This window comes from Pleurodeles waltl, chromosome 7 (genome assembly GCF_031143425.1).
Source record: "Pleurodeles waltl isolate 20211129_DDA chromosome 7, aPleWal1.hap1.20221129, whole genome shotgun sequence".
NCBI lineage: Eukaryota > Metazoa > Chordata > Amphibia > Caudata > Salamandridae > Pleurodeles > Pleurodeles waltl.
Window position 1 is genome coordinate 108,564,593 of NC_090446.1, and position 21,606 is coordinate 108,586,198.

The following is a 21,606-nucleotide window of genomic DNA, read 5'->3' on the forward strand; positions in this document are numbered from 1 at the left end:
CTTGCATAGCAGAAACTGAAAGCATATGTAACACAGATAGATTTTCACCTTCGGAGTGCCAACCTTGAACATGGCTAGCAAAATGAAGCATATCAAAAACAAAATGCACCCAAATTGTGTAACGAGGATAACATCTCGAAAAAGGTGCACTTCACCTTGTGGAAAGTCCATACCAACTCACATTCCGATGTGCTTGTTAACTAATTTAAACTGAGAGGATGGATCAGAATTGGTAAATTATATATTTTGCAGTTTTTTTTAATGCCATAAAGTGGAATATTTAAGAATGGGGTCTGAAAACTGTACAAAAAACATGACTTCACTATTGCCTGATCTTGCTAAATGAACATCAACAGCGGGCTGATGTAGAGATTTCACAAACTCCAGGGTTGAAGAGGCCCCCCGTTATCCCGCTCTGTAGCGGGTCCTGGGCCACATGGCTCGTTCTATACAATGTTTTGCCAGACCTTGGCACTTCTGGGCACTAATTCTACACTTTGGGAAAACATGAGCTTGTGATAACCTTGACCTGGTTTTCAAATTCATGCTGGACCCAGGGCTGTAGGTATATAGAAGCAACCCTGTATGTAAAGCTATACAAGTCCTCATCTAGTGACACCTTGGGCCTCATCCCCATCTCTATGAGGATGAGGTCAGGGGGTCCTTGTGTAGAGCTCTGTACCATATGCACTAAGTGCCAAATACTGGTCTGAGGTGTACCTTAGTATAAACCTCGGTGCCCTGACTTGGGTAAGTAATGTCCTGGGCCTGCAGTCCACCTCAATATCAGATCCAGGGTCAAGAATGGCACTAGTGAAATTATGAGCCCACAGGCCAGAGACCCTTCAGCCTGGTGTCTAGCAGCATGTCACATCCTAGGATATGGAGGTCTCTGGTGTAAAAACTGTGCCCAGTACTGGCCGATCAATGTCCTAAGCCTTTTGTCCAGCCTAGTAGAACCAAGCTTGGGTGACACTGGTGAAACGTTTTGTACTAGATACTAGGCTAATGATGCCCTGGTGAAAAGCTTGGTACCCGACCCTGGGCTAGAGATGTCCTCGGCCTTATGTCCAACTAAATATCAGATTCTGGGCTAAAGTCAGCACTTGTGTAGAGCAGGGTACACTATTCTGGATAAGCGATGCATTCACACTGGGAACCGACTCTGTACCGAATCCTGGGATGAGGAAAGCAGTGGTGTAAAGCTCTGTACCCCATACTGGGATAGCGATGCCAGGGGCTTAATGTCCAGCTCAATCTCGGATGCTGGGCTAAAGAGGGCAGTGGGTTTAAGCTCTTCCCATATTCCTAGTTGGCGATGCTCTTGGTCTTAGGCTTTGCTGCAGTCTCAAGATCAAGGCACAATAATGCCTTCTAAGCACAACTAAAGTAAAAAAAAAAAAAGTATTAATAAAAATGGCACACTCCATCTGTGTGTGAAAAGATGTTATCCACCCCTTTTCATGTACTTTCAGAAGACGTGCAAGAACACTGTGAGGAACATTGGAACTAGGACACTTCAGAGCACCAAAAGCAACCACAAAGTCTGAACAGGTACAAATTCATGCAGATAATAAAATCATAGGATGACAAGTGGTGCAAATCGTACAAAATAATTCAAACTTGATCTTAGAAGTACAGTACGCTAAAACAATTGGATTGTGAAAGGAAAACATACAAGAAAGTGCAGAATTTATCTCCTGTGCATTTTTGTGGGAGAAAGGAAAGATGTATATTGACAGGCGAAAACATACTCCTTTCAATATAAACAATCATCTTTGGGAAACAAGTGATGGTAATACTTCTTTTCAAAGTTTACATCATTATGACACAGCGTCTTAATGATTTTGTCATCGAACGGTAGTGCTTGTACCCATGGTGTTCAAACGGCAGCCTCCAGGATGCAAATTTACTGTAAGACCCCAGCCTATGAAGACACTGGGATACTTTTAACTAAGCCAAAAAGGTGTAATGCTAAACTATGATCGCGCACAACGCCCTGCCCGTGAGATGCAGGAAGACATGGGATGGAGATGTAGCAACAGAACTACAATGGGAATTTTTTTTAGAAGAAATAGAGAAGCGGGATAGGAAAGGGAAAAGCTACAGGAAGACGCAAGTGCAATTGGAGCTGAATGAAATGTGGCAGGAATTACCTCAAATATGGGTAGGGAAAAGAAGAGACTGCAGAAAAAAGCACGCAAGCAGTTTATGACGTGAACAGAAGGAAAAGAGAAGGTGAAGGACATTGCCCAGAAAAAAACAAAAAAAAAACAAGAGAATAAGAGATGAGCATGCTGGAAATGCAAGGAACATGAGGAAACACAGAACGTACAGACACAGGACATGAACTGCAGAGGATGGGTAAGCAATCCATTAACAACTAGAAGGGAAAATGTAGACAGGAAACGAGTAACAGACCGGCATAAGACATAAGCTGCAGGAAAAGAAGCAAGGAACTAAATGAACAGCAAGAAGCGAAAGGCAGAGGCAAACAAGAGCATACTAAGAATGGGGGAGGTGGGGAGGGAAGCATAATGAAAAACATTACATGCAAAGGGAAAAGCAGAGGTAAGGGCTGAAACTACAAAACGAAAAAGAAAGTTAAGAGAAGAATTATAGAAGGGGAGGCCCGGAGGATAGGAATTTGGTGAGGCAGACATGATTTGGGCACAACTGGAAAGAGAAGGAATAACTTGACCCACTGGGAAAAAGGCAGGCAGGAGAAACTGAGGGGAAACGTGTTAAACAAATTAAAGTACTAATGAGGGTAATGAAATGAACAATAATAATAATTTGAGGGGAAAAGCCAGTGCAAAAGGCACATGCCCAAGAGTGAGAAAGGGGCGACACATGCAGAACAGCCAAGAGAAAATGTCAAAGGCAAATCAATCACTACAACATCACTCATTGGCTCATTCAACTAATGATGTGACGGTGGGCAAGCAAGTGCTGTTTCATCGAGGTTGGGTCGAGAGAGGTTTTGCATCACATTCATCTTTTCCTCCCCAGATAGGCTCAACACCCAGTCCATGTTCTCATACTCTACATCAGAACATTTCAGGTCAGACGGAACCTGCCATAAGCAATGGTTCTGCTCACCATCCCGAAGAAGAGGATGATTCTCGAGTACCGGACTCGGTAGAAGAGCTGCAACTAGTCCTCCATGATCTGGCACTGAAGACGTCTGTGCTCTGTGTGGAGTAGAAGACAACCAAAGCAGACGAGGCCCAACCACAGCGGTAGCCATCAAACCATAGACTGAAGTCCCTTCCAGGCCGGGGTTCGGCAGATGCACCACTGTGGGGCAGGTGCACACAGGCAGACAAACACACATGCAGCTGGGATCAAAATCAAAAGACAAACATTTGCGGTGTACGTTGCAACTTCCTTTTCCCCTGCCGGGACGTTACGTTGGCGCGAGAGCTTACACGTCTCCTGAGGCCAGCAAGCAGCATCAGATTCTTTTTAGTTATTCCTTTTTTTGTTGTAATTTTTAGTTCATTTCTTTTCTTCCCCACAGTTGAAATTGGGATCAGTTCCGATTAAAAAAAAACAGTTTTTAAGGGCTATTCTTAGGGTTTGCTTCGGGTCTGGCGTTCCTGCAAAGGAAAACAATGAATTTAATTAAGTACCACAGCTTTTGAAGAAAAAAAAGAAGAAAAAAAAAAAACCCCTCCCGAGTGCGAAGATTTGGTAGTCATACAAAATTAAAACGGCACATCCAACGACAAAGTGCATTGCAAGTGTCCTTAAGAATGGAGCAGATGCAAATAGTACAATGCAAGCAGCAATGGAGGCTTCACTCGCACAACCGAACTACATAGGCTGATGTCCTTCTAGCCTCAAACACACACAGATGGGAAGCATAACTGACACACAAGAGATACCCTGGGCAATAGGAGTGTAAGTCAGCCTCACACAGAATAGGCATTAGTGCTGCAAGCTTCCTTAGCACAGACAGAACCAGCAAACAATACTTTATTTTGTCACGTACTGGTGGCTCCTCTTGCAATAAACAGTTGGAGCTTTGTCAGCAGGTTTGCTTTGGGCAGGGAAAAAAAGTGTATTGAATGGCAAGGTTCAGACAGAGATGTGAAAGGATGGTAGATATAACAAGCATTTGTAATGCAGTGCAATGGGTCTTGCGTTGTAAATTCTTGACAGGACTTTTCTTGCCACATAAATTGAAAATGGAAAGTAACAGTTGTAATTGTATTTCTATAGCGCCTACTACCCCTGACGAAGCGATTTTTTGACAGTAACACGCCACTCCAGAACCCAAGAGGAATTAGTATAGTTAATATGAGTACAGAATTAGTATGAGTTAATTTGAGCAGAGGATATATCAATTTGTGAGTTGGATTGATTATAGTAATGTAGGGACAGAGGAGGAAAGAATCCAGAAGTGTTAATTGGGAGTTTATAGTAATAGGATGAGGCTTGGGATGATTACAGTAGAGATGGAGGAGGGAAGAGTCTTTACAAAGGGTTAGGGAGATCATAGGAGCAGGAGGAGTTTTCGATGAGTCAAAGGTGAAATAAATGAGGGAGAATTTAGTAGGGATGTTTGAGAGATCATGGTAGTAAAGTAAGGTTTGGGTGGGCTAGATGCGGTAGAGGAAGGAAGAGATTAGGCAGGGTTATTTTGGAGAAGAAAGTAGTAGCATGGGTTTGGGATGAGCAGAGTGGTGATGGAGTACAGATTGATAGAGACATAGGGTGATGGTGAGAGAGTAAAGCTTACAAGAGAGTAAATGGATATTTATTATTATATATATATATATATTTTTTTTGTATTTATAATTATTATTTTTGAAAATGTAAAACAGGAATAATATTGCAGGATGAGGACTGTGTTTGTTTTGGCTGGCTGTCACCAATGGAGAGCAGTACATTTAGAGATGTGGCACTGGCCCCACCAGACCACATCCCGAGATGCCACCACTTTTCAGACCACATGTAAACTCTATTTGGCGCTTTATTTATTCACAAAGCCATTCACACTCATTTGTTCAGCTGGGGAAAGAAAAACTATACGTCCTGCAAAAAAAACAATTATATCAACATTTTGAACATTTACATGTTGACCAACATTCACAGAACGGGGAAAATAGATATTAAAGTACCACAATGAGGAATACATAACGTTTTAACAAACCCCCCCCCCCCTGACAAGAAAGACATAAGTCATGCAGTTGTTAACATGCACAGCTTGTGTCGGCTCTTTCTAGAGGTGAAAAAGTCACTGTCACCAGGGGGACATGTGATGAAAGATTAAGGCACTCAGTCTCGTTAAATGTTTGATTCACAGCTCTGCCCAGTTTAACTCCACACTACGAAAATGCATAAAGTCAGCTTCTAAGAACCGCCTCTAATTCTATCCCGCTATATGTGATCGGAGAGAGGTGTCTGCAGTTTTAGCGCTCAGCTTTTTGGAAAAGACTGCAGAAAAGTCACCCGACACTTTGAAATCATCCGCTTTTACCCAGAACTTGGGCTTGATTCGGTTTGCTGCAGGGATGTAGCGACAGGTTGATCCCGCCCAATAACAATGATATCTTCTGAACCCGACTCTGGTCAACACAAAAACTAGGACACTGCAGACACGCCCTCCCTGCACCATCCACAGCTGGAAAGTGATTTTCAGCTTTATCTTTGGTTGGTAATTACTTGCACAGATGTTTCTGACATGACACAGGGGACTAGAAATAATGAAACAAAAACAACCATAAGATAAACAATTTTACCGTTTGTCACCACTGAAAGAAAAGATGCAGATCAGAGGTCAGAGCATAATTCAACGACAGAGGCCATAGGTCAATATTAATCATATTTGAGTTATTTTAAGAGAATTTCTCAGAAATTGAATGTTCTGCTTTTTTGAAGAAGGTTTAGACTGAAAACAAATTTCTTTGTAATTTGCAATTGTTTTGCAGGCAGGAAAACCTCATTGAGCCATGACATTCTGTCTTATCATGCTATAACCAACAGCAGCAAACATAGGAGAATTAGCATTATTAATGCTGAAGAAAAGACTTCACTATATACTGTGTTGCGTTGCACAGTCAATTAAGCATTTGCAAAGTCCATAAGTGTGGCGCTGGCTGCAAGTCGTTTCTCTTTGACAATATTTGGTATTTTTTGTAATGGTATCTGTAAAACTTTATTTTTGGGTGAACTGCTGGCCCCTCACCGAATAAAAAAAAAAAGGCAGACTGAAACAAATTTGTATCAAAAAGAAAAAACTGCCATAGTCGTCCCTGGTAATGAAGGGAACTACTTTGCGAATATGCTCTTTACGAAAAGTGCTCTTTGCGAAAGAGAAGCATGCTGCCACTCAAATTAAAGTCAGCCAATGGCTGAAGTGGGCTGCCCCATTTTCCCCATAATGCATGCTCTATTGACTGGAAAAAACATTTGGATGACAAGGGCAGACCAATGGCTGCAGAGGGCTAGCTAAAAAGCCCATATAATCAAAGTATATTTTACATATACCTATAGTCAAGTCAAAATAACTTAATTTGGTTTTAAGAAAAAACATTGAAGTGCCAAATACCCTTTACTTCCTAATCACAGAATTACTAAAACTTTTAAAATCACAATCAATGCTTGTTTAAAATGCTACAAAATAATTAGGCATACATCAAAACACTGTTAAAATCATCATAACAGATGGTACAATTTCACTGCTTCAATACATAAATTCTCATTTAAAAATCTCACATAAATGCAGAATACACATACAAACTTCTGAATCAATAATGAATTTACCAAGAACAGGGAAGCTTGCATACTGGATCTGCTGCAGACGTTACATTTAAAAAAAGAACCAACACCTATACAAATATGGTTGACATTAAGGTTTGTTAACATATGTACAATGTCTTATGCATTTTCAAGACAGGAAGAAGGATCTGCCTTGTATATTTGATATAATAGCAAAAGAACACAAAAATGAGGGAATCTGTTATCACAGGGGTCTACATGTACATCTGTTATCCCATACTGACCTAACAGGAAGCACAGCGCATTTCTAATACATCTAAGTCTGAATTTCATCAACATCCCCAGTTTCCAAAAATTGGATCTGGACAGCAAATATGCTTCCAGGCCATTTGCAGTGGATAATAAAAGATATTGTTCAATATAGGGTTTTATGTAACTTCTTCAAATACAGCGAGTCTACACAACCTCAAAAAACTTGATTTAATGTAAGCGAGCCAAGAGCTGTATCTTCTCTGTCGCACACCAAACAGTATTGCATTAAAAGTTTTGTTTAGAGACACCTCCAGAGTACTTTAAATTTGCAAAGTTTCAGCAGAGAGAGACCGATTATATTTTCAGTATACCTCAGCCCAAGCTCCTCATCGCACACAAAATACAGAGTGGCTGAAATAGTAACCTGCGTCAGAAACCGTTTTCTTCCGTCTGAAGGTAAGCTACCTTAGAATAATCCCACATCCCATCACCATAAGTGTCACAGGTATACATTAGGTAATATATATTTCCAAAAAAAGATGAAATGCCCCCCCCCCCCCCTTCCAGCAGTATAAGTTAAGAAACAGCGCTAATCAACGGAGTATATTTGAGTCACCTAGCAATGATACTGCTCTTCCATATTCTAGATGAATCAGAATTTACCTGCAAATAGGGGAAGCAACTCATCGCAGACAAACATTGCCACTGCAGTTAAAGGGTCTCGCATTAAGCCTCTTACCACTCCAAATCATAAGATGGGACTTATTATAATTAATATCCATCTTCAGATTAGTCTTAAAAGTAGCCAAAAAATATAGAAGCCGCTTATGGCTCAAAGAAGTTGGAGCTAATAAAATGGCATCATCTACGTAAAGTAGGGCAAGTCATAGAAGCCTGCCAATCGGCGGGAAATCCTGTCCACTTTGGGCCAAATGAGCATTGAGCTTATTTATTTACAGGATAAAATTTACGGATGCAAAAATACATCCCTAATGTACCCCCTGGACAATTTGAATGTCTTGGAACACTCACCTCTGGGTGCATAACCTACCCTGGCACACAGATTTAGAAGATAACAATGCAAAAAGCTAACCAGGGAGACCCCCAGATCCAAATCTAATAAAATCTGCCATAAATTATATTGGTCAAATCCAGTGGAAAGTTCCATAAAAGTAAGAAAAAGTGAAATGTCCTTTGCGATCACATACTTTCCTACTAATAAATGGATATTCAAGCAGTGTTCAGCAGTGCCCAAACCTTTGCTGAAGCCATATTGCCTTCAACTGATAAAGTCTATGTGATTTTTAAAATATCAAAAAGGTCTTGGGTAAAAAGGGCTAAAACAAGGCAGCAAATGAGAAAATAGTGTTAAACATTAGCAAAATTCAATCCCCAGACATTTGCTTTACTGTGAGATTTAACCTTAGTATGTCTCATTACACTGGTCAGAAAACCGACTTCATGGCTACAGGAGAGCAAAGGGTTCAAAACGTGGTTACACATAAGGTTTGCAGGACCCAACAGTCAGTCTACACTAAACAATTTCAGGCTATGTTTGTCTCTCCCAGTGTAATATTACTCTGTTGATTCCTTGTAATAAGTGCTGTGGTTTTGCTAAACTGCTCTTTTTGAAGAAAAAAAACATAACGGCTAATGTGCTAGAATGTTATAAAAAATAAAAAAAAATAAAAAAAACACGCTTCAGTCCAAGAAATTGGTCTTGTGAACAACTTTAGAAACAGCCTTTCTCGGATGACCAGCCATGCAGTCATTTCTCAAAAGAAAGTCTCTAAATGAATGGAGAGAATGCATGGCCTAAATCGTCCTTGCAAATATGAGTTTTCTTCTGCACAGTACGTATACAATCATTGTGATAATGAAGGTGTACCCACAGGACAGAAAAGCAAACTAGAGTATGCAATACTGCTTAGGACACATTTAAGATTAATAAGGATAGTGGATTAAGGGAAGCAGCCAAGCCTCCAAACTCTTTATAATTTTTACTTTTTAAACTACAGTAATTAAATTAACCTATTTTCATACAAACCGGCAACATTTCTTTTTTTCTACTGTTCCTTTGCTGGGAACTGGGGTGGCAGTACTGTTCGTAGAGTTTACCATTGTTCCATTAAACACAAGACTGTCCACCTTGGATTCCAACTTTCAGATACGCTGAAAAATGTTGTCCAGCAAAACTGCTAGTTTTCTTGAGATCATACAGAGTTGCCATAAGCGAGCGATTCAAAGCACCACGGCTGCCATGAGCATGAGTGCGAAGGAGCGACACAAAAGGTAAAAAGTTTGCTCGCAGTCAAACGTATTGGCAAAAGTGCAATAATCCATGTAATAGGCTCAGTGTCCAAGGCGGTATCCAAAACCGCCTCAAGGAGGGACAAAAATAAAACATTTACCAATGATGAAGGATTTTTTAAAGGCAAGCCCAAGTGATAAGTGATGAGCATTCGGTGGGTGTGGTTAAAAGCCCACAGATGGATTATAACAGGCCAGAGAGATTGTGCACTTGACCTAAAACGTAGACCACGTCTGTGAAAAATCAAATTTCTGAAGCAGAAAAAAGCTCTGCACGCTGCTACTAGATACAAGGTTATCATAAAGGGTGACTTTCATACTAAAGACTATGCAGAATTTTATGGGTACAACTGGCACTTTTCCAAGATGGCTATAACATTCTTCGTTGGATGGGTTTTGTAAAGTTACCTGGGAAAGTCTGACAAAATAAAGGGCACAGAAAAAGATTCCTAGATTTTTAAGCCTCAAGCAAAGCTAACATATGCAGGTCAAATGATCAACAGTGTCAAAAGGGAAAACCTAAGCCACTTGATTCTCTCGAAATGGACAGAAACATTAGATGACAAAAGCAAGAAAATACCTATTCTTTCAAGACCACGTATGCGACAGTTGGATGATCACTGTTTTCTCTTCGTAAAGCAGACAAAACCCTTTCCTCTTCCCATCGTCTTGGCGGAGGTGGGTGGGTCGCTTGTGAAACCAGAAAATCTTAAGGCTGCAAAACTACACCTACAGGTAAGAAACTTTACATTTTGCAGCATGGATCTTTTCTGGATGCACATGCTGTGCATTGATTTTATAGCAGTTTCAACTAGTGTGGTGTTTGGGATGAAGATTGGTATTGATTTGTAAATTAATGGTTTAACACCCTTTATTCCACTTGGGCTTCCTTATTCATTTGTATATCAACGAAATAATGTTTTGTAAAGGTATGCATGGATGCCCAAGTTCCTGCCATACATCTCTCTTGTAAAAGGTGTTTGACATGAAGGCAATGTTAGCTCCTCTCTTCAGTGTTGTGTGTGCTCCTTGTGTCCTAGGTAATGCTTCCTCTATATTTGAGTGGCATAGTTTAATCAGTTGCGCAATCCATCTTGCAAAAGTGTTCTTTGACACTGCTCTTCCCTGATAGTTTTTGAGAACACTACAAATAATTGTTGAGTTCTTTTAAAAGGCTTTGTCCTTTCAATGTAATACATGATACAACGCCTTGCATCCAAAGTATGTAGAGTTCTTCCCGCTTGTTTTTTGGGATTTTGACAGAAACTGGGAATTTGAATTGATTTGTTAATATGATACTGTTAAACCACCTTTGATATGAAATGTGGATCTGTTCTCATGACAATTCTGTCTTTGTGAATTTGAAAATAAGGTTCTTGTATTGTGTGAGCCTGTAACTCAGTGACCCTGCGTAAAGATGTTATCGCTATTAAAAAGCAGTTTTCAATGTTAACATTTGTAAAGTTGTCTTGTGTAAAGGCTCAAACTGATTTTTCAGGAGCTGTGTAAGAACTAAATTTAGATTCCAAATTAATGCTGGGACCCTCCATGAAGGGACTACCCTCTTTGCTCCATCTAAAAACCTTTTCACCACTGGTGCAATGAAGAAGCTTGTTCCCATCTGACCTCTTGTATAAGTCGCTATAGCGGCCAGATGAACTCTCAAAGAAGCATACGTCAGCCCCTCTTGTAACAGGTGTGTTAAATATTTTAAACCAGTCTTCTCTTTTGTGATCCTCTTGTTTAATTTAATTCTCACACACAAAGTGTAAATCATTCCAACTTTTTAATACAACATTTCCTTGTTGTTGGTTAGCCTCTCTTAGTACTGCCGTTGTATCTTCTGGCAACTTCATGTGACCAAATTCTAAGCCTTTAAGAGACACGCCGTTTATTTGAAATATTCTGGTTCTGGGTGCAGTACCAGTTTCAGTTTTCCATTGACAGTAGATCCTGTTTTCTTGGTAGAGCCGGATAATTTCCTTGAGCCAAATGTACTTTCTCTGAGTACCATGTTTGTGTAGCCCATTAAGGAGCTACTATAATCAGCTTCATGTAGCTCCTCTTGCATTTGTTGATCACTCTGAGTAACAGTGGTACTGGTGGAAAAGCATATGCATATGTTCCTGACCAGTTTATAGGATGGTCATTCCGCCGAGATTGAGGGTGTGGTTGCCTGGATGCCATCATAAGGCATGTCTGCTTAATCTGTCTGCCTCACAATTTTACTTCCCTGGTAGATGAATCGCTTGACTTGCCTAGGTTTCTTTGAACTGCCCAAATCCATAATTGTTGAGATAATTTGGAGAGGGGGGGGGGGGGGATTAAGTCCCTCCTTGGTTGTTGAAGTAGAACATTGCTTCTGTGTTGGCTGTTTGTATTAGAATCGGCTTTCCCTGAATGTGCTTCGGAAACACTTTCATGGCAAGAAAGACCGTTTTTAATTCCAGCCAATTTATATTTTGTACTGCATCCTGACTGTTCAAAACTCCACTTACCTTCAGAGAGCCCAGGTGAGCGCCCCATCCCATATGTGAGGCGTCTGTTGTTACAGTAACTGAAGGAGTTGGTTGCAAAAATAGCCCTCCCTGAGTTTCCTGTTGAACAACACCATTTCTTCCTGACCATTTTGAGTGACAACCACTAGATGCTCCCAACTTCCTGTTCCTTGAGACCAATGATTCTGAAGTCATTCCTGGATTGGTCTTATATGCAGTCTCACGTAAGGGATTAAAGGAATGCATGATGCCATCTTTCCTAATACCTTGCCCACAGATCTAGCTGTCAGACCTTGTCCCTTCCAGAAAGAGAGACTTTCCTCCAAAAGAGACTGGATCCTCTTCTCGCTGGGGAATGCTTTCCCTTGAATGGATTTAATCTTGCTCCCAAGAACAACTTCTCCTGTTCCGGTTCTTGAAATTACTTCTCTATGTTCAATGAAAAACCCAGAAGTGAAGAGTTTAACACCCTTAAAATGTCCTGGTTGCATTTTTGGTAAGAGTGCACTCTTACTAACCAATCACCCAGGTACGGATACACATGTAATTTCCCCCACCCCCTCCATTCTGAGGCGTACTGCTACCACAGCTAGGAACTTTGTGAACACTCTTGGTGCTGATTTTTTTTTTCCAAAGGCTAGAACCTTGAATTGGTAATGTTTTCCCCCTGACTACAAATCTCAGATAGTTCTTATATTTTGCATTCATTGATATGTGCAAATATGTGTCTTTTAAATCTATAGCCCCTTCTTGAAGTTGAGAAATAACTTCTTGCAAAGTTGTCATCTTGAATTTGATTTTTTATGAATTTGTTGATCCATCTGAGGTCTAAAATTGGTTAGGAAATATGTTGAGTAATTTCCCCAGTTTATTTCTTGTTTCAGTACTGGATCTATAGCTTGCCTTGCTACCAATTCATTAATTCTATGCAACATCCAATTTTTATCATTTTTAAGTACCCATTTGTCTGAAGTTATCTTCCTCCACTCCATGAGAAACCTTTTTTTATTTTTCCACCGACTAGTGAAAAGTGATGGAACTTTGAATTTTTGCGTACTTGACTTTGCATGCTACTCCAGTGCTGTCACTTGCTTGCAGTGGTTGATCCTCCTCTCGTATATTGTCCTCAGGCTCTGACTCTTCCCCCTAAAGGAATGCCTCCCTTGTGGTTGGTATTGACAAGTCGGTTGCAATGTTGTTGTGTGCTCCCCTGAAATCTCTGGTGAGTACTCCCTGATTAAAAGCGACCCCTAGTAGATAGTTTTCTTAAGGATCCTCTTCGAAATTCTCCTCAAAACTGTAACACTCCCATTGATTTAGCAATTTCATTGTCTCTTTTTAACTGATTTAAACATTCGTCTACGGAGTTACCAAATAACTGCTAACCATTGAAAGGTGTGTTAATGATGTTAGTCTGGATCTCAGGTTTGAATCCCAAAATTCTGAACCATGAATGGCGTCTCAGGGTAACTCACATCATGAGCTGTCTACTTGATGTGTCTGTGGCACCCGGGGCCGATTTTAGACATGTAATGGCAATATTTTTGCAACTCTCTACTAGATGTGCTACCCTCTTTCCATATTTGTCAGGAAGGTGCTTCATTAGCTCCCCTATTTTGTCTCAGTGCTGGTGTGTGCGCCTCTTGAATAGAGCATTGTAATTGGCAATGCACCTTTGGTTTGCTGCACTGCGCTCCATTCTACGGCCCATGAACTCCATCTTCTTGCTCTCTTTATCTTGGGGTGGCCCTGATGTGGAGGGGATACTCCCCCTTTTCCTTGCCGAAGTAAAAGTCTCTGCTGGGACAGTGCCTTTTATGTATGGAGGCTCTTTCAATGAGAACTTATATTTTTTTCTCTGTTCTTGGAGTGACTGCTCTACATGATGCTGGCTCTTTAAAGGCTTACCTTCCCTGGTCCAAAACCCTAGGAAGCATAGGCAGATACTGGTTTCTTGTCTGTGTTGGCAATAATGTTTCCAAAAGAAAACAAGACTGTGGTTTGTCCTCCTCCATCTGCACGTTAATCTTCTCAGCTGCTTTCTTTACAACTGAATTGTACATTCCAATGTCACCTGGGGCTGACAGTTTCGAGGGATGGGACTAGTCATTCTCCTTAGTAGAGTACCCTACCAGGTGCTCCCATTAGCACTCCCTGTATTCTCCTTCATAAGGTTGAACATAACCTTGCTCCTCTTCCGCCTCATAATTTAACTCTTCCTATTGAGGCTTCTGACTCAAAACTCTTCTGATGTTGAAATTTTTTGTGAGATACGAAAACTCTTCAGAGGTTCGCAAAACTCCCTCTTTTTTGTATTAGCACAGCTATTTCGGCTTCAAACCTCTTCCGTTTATTTGCAATTTGGATGGCCCGGCCTGCGGGGCTGGCCGACAACAGCTTTCTCTTCAATGCCGACGTCAACATTTCTTTTGGTGTCTGTACAGACTGTGGACCTCGATGGCTTGATTGTGAGTCGGAACCCTTTGACGAGGAATCTCTTTTGTTAGGCTTTCTCTTTTCCACGACTCAAGTTTTATTTTGGGGCTTTGTCTCTACAGGAACCTCCTTGAAGGCTCCATGCGACTCCCTTTCGCGGATTTTGCCTGCAGACGAAAGTTTCGATGCCAAGGCCCCCGTTTGATGCAGCGGGATGGATTTTTTCGACTCAAGTGCTTTAATGGAGTTTTGGGACTCACCTCCTTCTGCTCTTTTTCAGAACTTCTTCTCCGACCTCTAAGATGTCTCGATCGCCCTCTGAAGTTTCTCTTTCAGCGCCCTCTGAGACATTTTCCTCATCGCTTGAAAAGCCCAGATCTCAAAGCAATTGTGCTGAATTTTGCCCCCGAAGCAAGTGATGAGCTATTCTCTGCTTTAGCCTTAGCCTCAATATCTTCAGCACTAATACAGCGCATGCCTTGCAATCTTTGCTCCGGTGGTCGACGGGAAGACACAGATTGCACACTGGATGCTTGTCTTTTTGGGCATATTTATGGTGGCCGTTCTTACAGAACTGAAACCGCTTATTTTCCATCATGCCATGGAGAGCAAATTCCCCCACCCCGGTAGGGGCATTCTCAATGATCCGTCGAAATATGATGTGATCCTCCTTTCATTCTCCTCCTCGAAGTTGGTCAATTCATGAATTTTCAGAGTTGTTTGAATTTCCTCATAGTTTTCTCTGTCATTCTTCCAAGTTCCTCGTTAAGATGAAGACGTCTTCACAATAACATCCAGACCCAACGGCTGAAACAAGCATTTGCAATGCAATAGATCTCGCATTTGCTAGAGTTCGAGCTATTGGCATGGTAAATGGATAAGTGGACTTTTTTTTTTGCCACATAAGTTGGTCAACCCTGCCTCATAATTTGGTCCTTTCTTGCCACATGATCCCACTGAGCAAGCAACTCTGCAAGATCATGGTGACAAAAGCGAACTTTCAATGATAAACAGTGAAACAAGAATTGTGAAGGATATGGTATCACAGCTCTATAGAATGATGAACAAAAAGTGCTTAACTACAGTTAAAGAAGCTTTGCACTGACATTTTGTATGCTGTGCAAGAACGGGATGCACTGACCTCTCTGTAACTGAAGTGAGGAAACTAAGAAACAATGTGAAGTAATTGGTAGTCATGCAAAATGCTCCAATACTGCCCATTGCTCTGTGCAACACTTTAAAGCGCCATGAGCACGAAGGAAAAACAAAACAAACTAGGACAAGCAACTGGTAATCATGCAAAAAGCTCCAATACTGCCCAGTGTGCAGTGTAAAACTTGGAAGTGCCATGGGCACCATGAGCGCAAAGGAAAAACAAAATAAGAAGTAACTGATAGTTATGCGAAGTGCTCCAATGGTGCCCGCTGCGTAAAACTTGAACGCCCCACAGGCGCCATGAGCGCAAACGAAAAAAATAAACAATGTGAAGCAACTTGTAGTCATGCAAAGCGCTCCAATACTGCCCATTGCGCTGTGTAAAATTTGAATGCGCCATAGCCGCCATGAGTGCGTAGTGGGAACTCGATCAGCAGTATTGCAGCAACGTTCATAATGACCACTTTTTTGTTACTGTTTCTTTTGTGTCTGAGTTGAGCTCATGGCGCTTTCAGTTTTTATACAGCAGGAACTCGTTGGCAGTATTGGAGCGATTTTCACAAAGCACTCCAATACCGGAGATAAAGTTCCTGCTGTATAAAAAATAAAAGCGCCATGAAAGCTACTAAAAAAACAAAAGAAACACTGACATGTAACTTGCAGTTATGCAAATCGCTCCAATACTGCCTAGATGGAACTCGATCAGCAGTATTGGAGCAATGTGCCTAACTACCAGTTACTTGTCATTGAATCTTTTGTTTTTGATTTGGAACAGGAACTCGATTTGCAGTATTGGAGCGATTTGCATAAAGTGCTCCAATACTGCACATTGAGTTCCCGCTGTATAACAACTGGGAGTGCCGTGAGCGAGACTGAAAAAAATCCAATGACAAGTAACTGGTAGTTATGCAAATCGCTCCAATACTGCCGATCGAGAGAAGGTCAAGCTAAAAGTAAAAAAGTAGTCCACAAACGTCCGTAAAACAAGGACACTGCATATGTTAACAGTAGTTGGCTGGTGCACTCAAGGAGGGCTAAACACCAGAAAAGGCATGACATATGCATGCCTTTAAAACATAGAATGAAGGGAATTTTCATACGCAAGCTCACAAACAAATAAAAGTGATGGGTGTGAGATTGGCGTGGTTAAAGCCTAGAGAACAGATAAGTTGGAAGCGATGGCACGCTCAACCTAAAAAAGAATCTGAAGATGGCGAATGGGAGTGAAGACATCCGGAGGCAACGTCACAAGGAGACACCAAATGGAGGTTCTGTTGACGCTCACCAAAAAACAGGAGTAGAAAAAGAAGATGGAACAAAAACCTTGGGAAAACTGTAGAAAATTTAGACCCAACCACTAGATGGTGGAATAATGCACAGCGTGTGAATTCAGAAAAGATTCATGCTGCAGAACACGTTGGCAATATAAACACGCACAGGCAAAACCAAAATCGCTCACCTTGTACATCTATCCAATACATGAAAAAAAAGAAGCACAATGAAGCAGCGAGCTGATGAATGTGTAATTCTGCAGGAGCATGCATGTGTTATATATTGATGTGCATGCTTAATCAAAATCTATGCAAAAAAAAAAAAAAAAAAAAAAAAAAGACGTGCCATTTTCAACATTTGTTTTAATTGATCAATCTAAGACGGATGATGCCACTTTGATCAATAAATAAAAAAATATTAAAACTGAAATGCTAAATAGTGTTTTTCTGGAGAAAAGATGGCCGTGAATGGTAGCTGCAGGGCTGTCCCAAAAAATAAAAAAAATAAAAAAAGGGCCGGCTAGGCAAGAGGCAGCAAAAAGCAACAGAGCAGATGGAGGGGCAGAAGCAACTTGTTTACGGGGGATAAATAAAAAAAGAACGGAATGGAGGGAGGAGAAAAACAGCAAAAGAGAGGCGGCAGCAGCAAGGGGGAAAGCACACCAGGGAGAGAACTGGAAACAGATAGGAGTGCTTGACGAAAAAAGAAAACAAAAGTAGTTCACTAAAAGTGAGCAGTGGAAGCGTCCGGTCAGCCAATCAAAAGGATGATAAAGGGCTATGCTCTAATGGAGAAAGGGGTTAAGTGAGGGGACAAACAGCTACTGAATAAGAAGCATGCAAAATAATTTAAAAAAAATAAAAATCTAACAAAGCCAAGAAACTGAATAATTATTGAGAAAGTCTTCCAAGTAAGGAAGTCCATGTTACAAGACACAGACTCAAAGCTACTGTGCATTAATTATACAGGCAAAAACGAAACGATAATCACACAGAGTCTTGTTTAGAAGGATGAGAATGGAGGAGACTATAAAACTGCACTTTGCTTAATTTTTCAATGATAAAGGTTGAGATGGTTTATTTCAGTAGGTTTTACCTGCTACAGCTAAAGACTTGCAGGGCTACAATCCGATCCTTGTACATGGCACAATAGGTTCAGAACTCAATGGAAACTCCTATCTTAAGTCTAATGGCGTAGTGCCAATATATTTTACTGCATCCCTGAAGACACGGTCTAGCTGCGACCATGATGGCTAAGCTTATCAGAAAAGCTTTTTATTATCAACGTGAACTGTAGGCAGTGGGAACAGAAATTTGCTCATTTGCATCAGAAGTTCACAGAGAAACCTGTAATATCAGTTCTCTACCATGGTCACCTTCATTCAATTCACAGAGCTGAACATCTCTGCCTACTTTCAAGATTCCTCAAAATTTTTAAATTAAGCGACATATCTTTCCAAATAGAGCACTAAAAAAAAAGTGTACAAAAATCACAAAAATTCTCTTTTTAAATATGTTTTACTGTAAATGTGCAAAATCGATCCTAAGAAAATAAAATAAATTGTTTAAAATACGGAGCACAACTGCACGGTTGCCTAAACAGCAAGTGAGAAAAAAAAATCACTACCAAATGTATGCAACTTCTTACAAAAGGAAAACTGAAAACAAAAACCCAAACAATCTCAGCACTTAGCGCATTTCTTGTTCATTTCCACAGTCTACTCAAAATCCTAAATTCGGGGATGAGGGGAGAATGTTTAGGGGTTCTTTGAAGATACTATGACAGAAGGAAAATGTCACTTGCCTGTAAATACCGGTCTGAAACCTGTTCTTTTACAGTGTGCATGTAAACATATTGTAGCACAGACTTCAACGGAGAAACAGACATATAATTCATACATCGATTCTGTTTTGTAGATTTGACGTCTGATTTCTATCTGGCTCGCAGTGGCTGCTTTTTGTTGCTCAAGACAGTTTAAAAGAGAAAGTCGTCCTGCCTCTGCAAGACCTGCATCATAACTCTGTGGTGGACGACAGCTCACTGTATTTCTTCATGAGAAGCTGAAGACTAGTCACAAGAGGATGTCCTAATAGGAAATATCTTGTTTGGTAGATATTATGACCACTGCTTTCTCCTGCCTACTTGACCTATCCTCAACACTCCTTCTCGTTCCTACGACTCACAGTTAGCCTGCATCGGGAAAGGAGTTTGTGGCAGTAACTCCTGCCCTACAGGAAAGCTACAAATTTGGAGCTACCTTCCTCTTCTTCAGTGTAGGAAATTTCCTAGTATATGCGGAAATGGTGTTCTCAAATGTTAGCTCAGATGCCTTCAGACTGTTTTTAAAGCACTTAGGTGGACAAGGAAATGCAGATTGTGGCTGTGTCAATGCATGGTCCATGTCTGGAACTCTAAGGGTTAGCTGACATCACTTTGAGCTCACAACAAATCTGCAGCTCCCCAGGGCATTAACTCAGACAGTAAGATGGAGTGTGCTGCACTACTTGTAAATAATATTTTCATTATTGTGAGTTGATTTTCTAATAAGAGTCTATTTTTATTAGAAGACTTATTATTGACATGCCAGGGGTCTTCAGTTTGATATTGGTCTTTGTTTCAGGATGATACTCTTGTTCAAGGCCAGCCGCATTGTGGACGGTCTGCAGTATGATTCTGCTTTAAAATTTGCAAACGCCTCAAAGCTAATGGAATTGATAAGGTATTAACCTCAGTCTTCTTACTTATTCACAATAATTTCCTCAGCAGAATGAGCCATTCACAATAATTTCCTCAGCAGAATGAGCCAAGGGACGTCCCTGTAGTGATGACTGCCACCGACCCTCCTCAGCAACATCAATTAGAGTGGATGGTTCTGAATATGAATCCTTGGCACTCCATTCAGTACTTTCCTCCTTGAGGGAATTTGGAAGAACTAACTACACAGTCAGCATAAATGCAAGCGTTTCAGAGCCCAACAGTGTTCTTACACGGCTTGCCACACACAATATTTTAGAAGTTGCTGAGACCCGTAGGCAGGCATAGGTTGTGGGCCCAATGAACAAGTTATTAACCTTTAGGGAGATCTTTCTAGTGGATACTCTCATCTACCTGCAGATTCTTCGCCCACCGACTCTCCTCCAATCACAAGGCTAGATATAAGTAGTTGAAATCTCTCCTATGCCAACAAGTGCTGTCTCAGCTCAGGATTCAACAGGATATTACGTCACTGAGCCGTATGAGGAGCGTCCCCGTCACAGTGATGCCAGTTTCCCATCCCTTTCGCCACACCATCTGGGACAAAGTAAGGGTTAACGAGGATGACAAACTAAAGTGAACTAAAACTAATTTGGCACCTTATTAAATGTCACATGACTTCTCAGAATGGGGAGGTAGGCAGAATCAGTGAGAAAGTGCAGGAAGACAAGTAGCCACCAGAATGAAAATGTCACTTACCCAGTGTACATCTATTCGTGGCATTAGTCGCTGCAGATTCACATGTTTGGCACAGTCCGCTGCCTGGTGTTGGGCTCGGAGCATTACAAGTTGTTTTTCTTCGAAGAAGTCTTTTTTGGTCACGGGACCGAAGGACTCCTCCCTCTTCGGCTCCATTGCGCATGGGCGTCGACTCCATCTTAGATTGTTTTCCCCGCAGAGGGTGAGGATGGAGTTGTTTGCTATAAATAGTGCCCATGCAATGGAGTGAATATGTATGTACGTTAAGAGTTTATAATAATTATTTACAAAAGTACAGATGTTTAAGATTTATGATCTACTTCTAAACGGCTACAGGCTTCCCGGGGAGGTGGGAGGGTACATGTGAATCTGCAGCGACTAATGCCACGAACAGATGTACACTGGGTAAGTGACATTTTCTGTTCGATGGCATATGTTGCTGCAGATACACATGTTTGGCATAGACTATAAAGCAGTTACCTCCCATAAAAGCGGTGGTTTAGCCTGTAGGAGTTGAAGTAGTTTGGAATAATGTTCTTAGTACAGCTTGGCCCACTGTAGCTTGTTGTGCATTTAGTACGTCTACACAGTAGTGTTTAGTAAACGTATGAGGCGTAGACCAGGTTGCAGCCTTACATATTTCGCTCATAGGAATGTTTCCTAGAAAGGCCATTGTAGCACCTTTCTTTCTGGTTGAGTGTGCCTTTGGTGTAATAGGCAATTCTCTTTTGGCTTTAAGATAGCATGTTTGAATACATCTGACTATCCATCTAGCAATGCCTTGTTTAGAGATTGGATTTCCTATGTGTGGTTTTTGAAAAGCTATGAACAGTTGTTTTGTTTTCCTGATTAGCTTTGTTCTGTCAATGTAGTACATTAGTGCTCTTTTGATGTCTAATGTATGTAGTGCCCTTTCAGCCACGGAATTTGGTTGTGGGAAGAACACTGGCAATTCTACTGTTTGATTTAAATGGAATGGTGAGATTACTTTTGGCAGAAATTTTGGATTTGTTCTTAGAACTATTTTATTGTTGTGTATTTGAATAAATGGTTCTTGTATGGTAAATGCCTGTATTTCACTTACTCTTCTGAGGGATGTGATTGCAATGAGAAATGCGACTTTCCAGGTTAGATATTGCATTTCACAGGAATGCATGGGTTCGAAAGGTGGACCCATGAGTCTTGTTAAGACGATGTTAAGATTCCATGAAGGAACTGGTGGTGTTCTTGGTGGTATAATTCTTTTTAGCCCTTCCATGAATGCTTTAATAACTGGTATTCTAAATAGAGACGATGAATGAGTAGTTTGTAGGTAAGCAGATATTGCTGCGAGGTGTATTTTTATAGATGAAAAAGCAAGATTTGCTTTTTGCAAATGTAGTAAGTATCCTACTATGTCTTTCGTAGAGGCATGTAATGGTTGTATTTGATTGGCATGGCAGTAGTAAACAAATCTTTTCCACTTAGATGCATAGCAGTGTCTAGTGGAAGATTTTCTAGC

The 21,606-nt window shown here is 40.9% G+C and overlaps 1 protein-coding gene across 2 annotated transcripts in view; it reads right to left on the minus strand.

Moving 5' to 3' along the window:
- Window positions 1-260: 260 nt before the first annotated feature.
- YTHDF1 (YTH N6-methyladenosine RNA binding protein F1) overlaps window positions 261-21,606 on the minus strand; it is a 97,926-nt gene continuing 76,580 nt past the window's right edge. Inside the window, exon 5 of one of the 2 annotated variants that reach the window (XM_069243186.1) lies at window positions 261-3,602. In XM_069243186.1, coding sequence (XP_069099287.1) covers window positions 3,576-3,602 — 27 coding nt within the window. In that variant the 3' untranslated portion in view covers window positions 261-3,575. The remainder of the gene's footprint in view (window positions 3,603-21,606) is intronic. The other variant, XM_069243187.1, reaches the window with a different exon arrangement.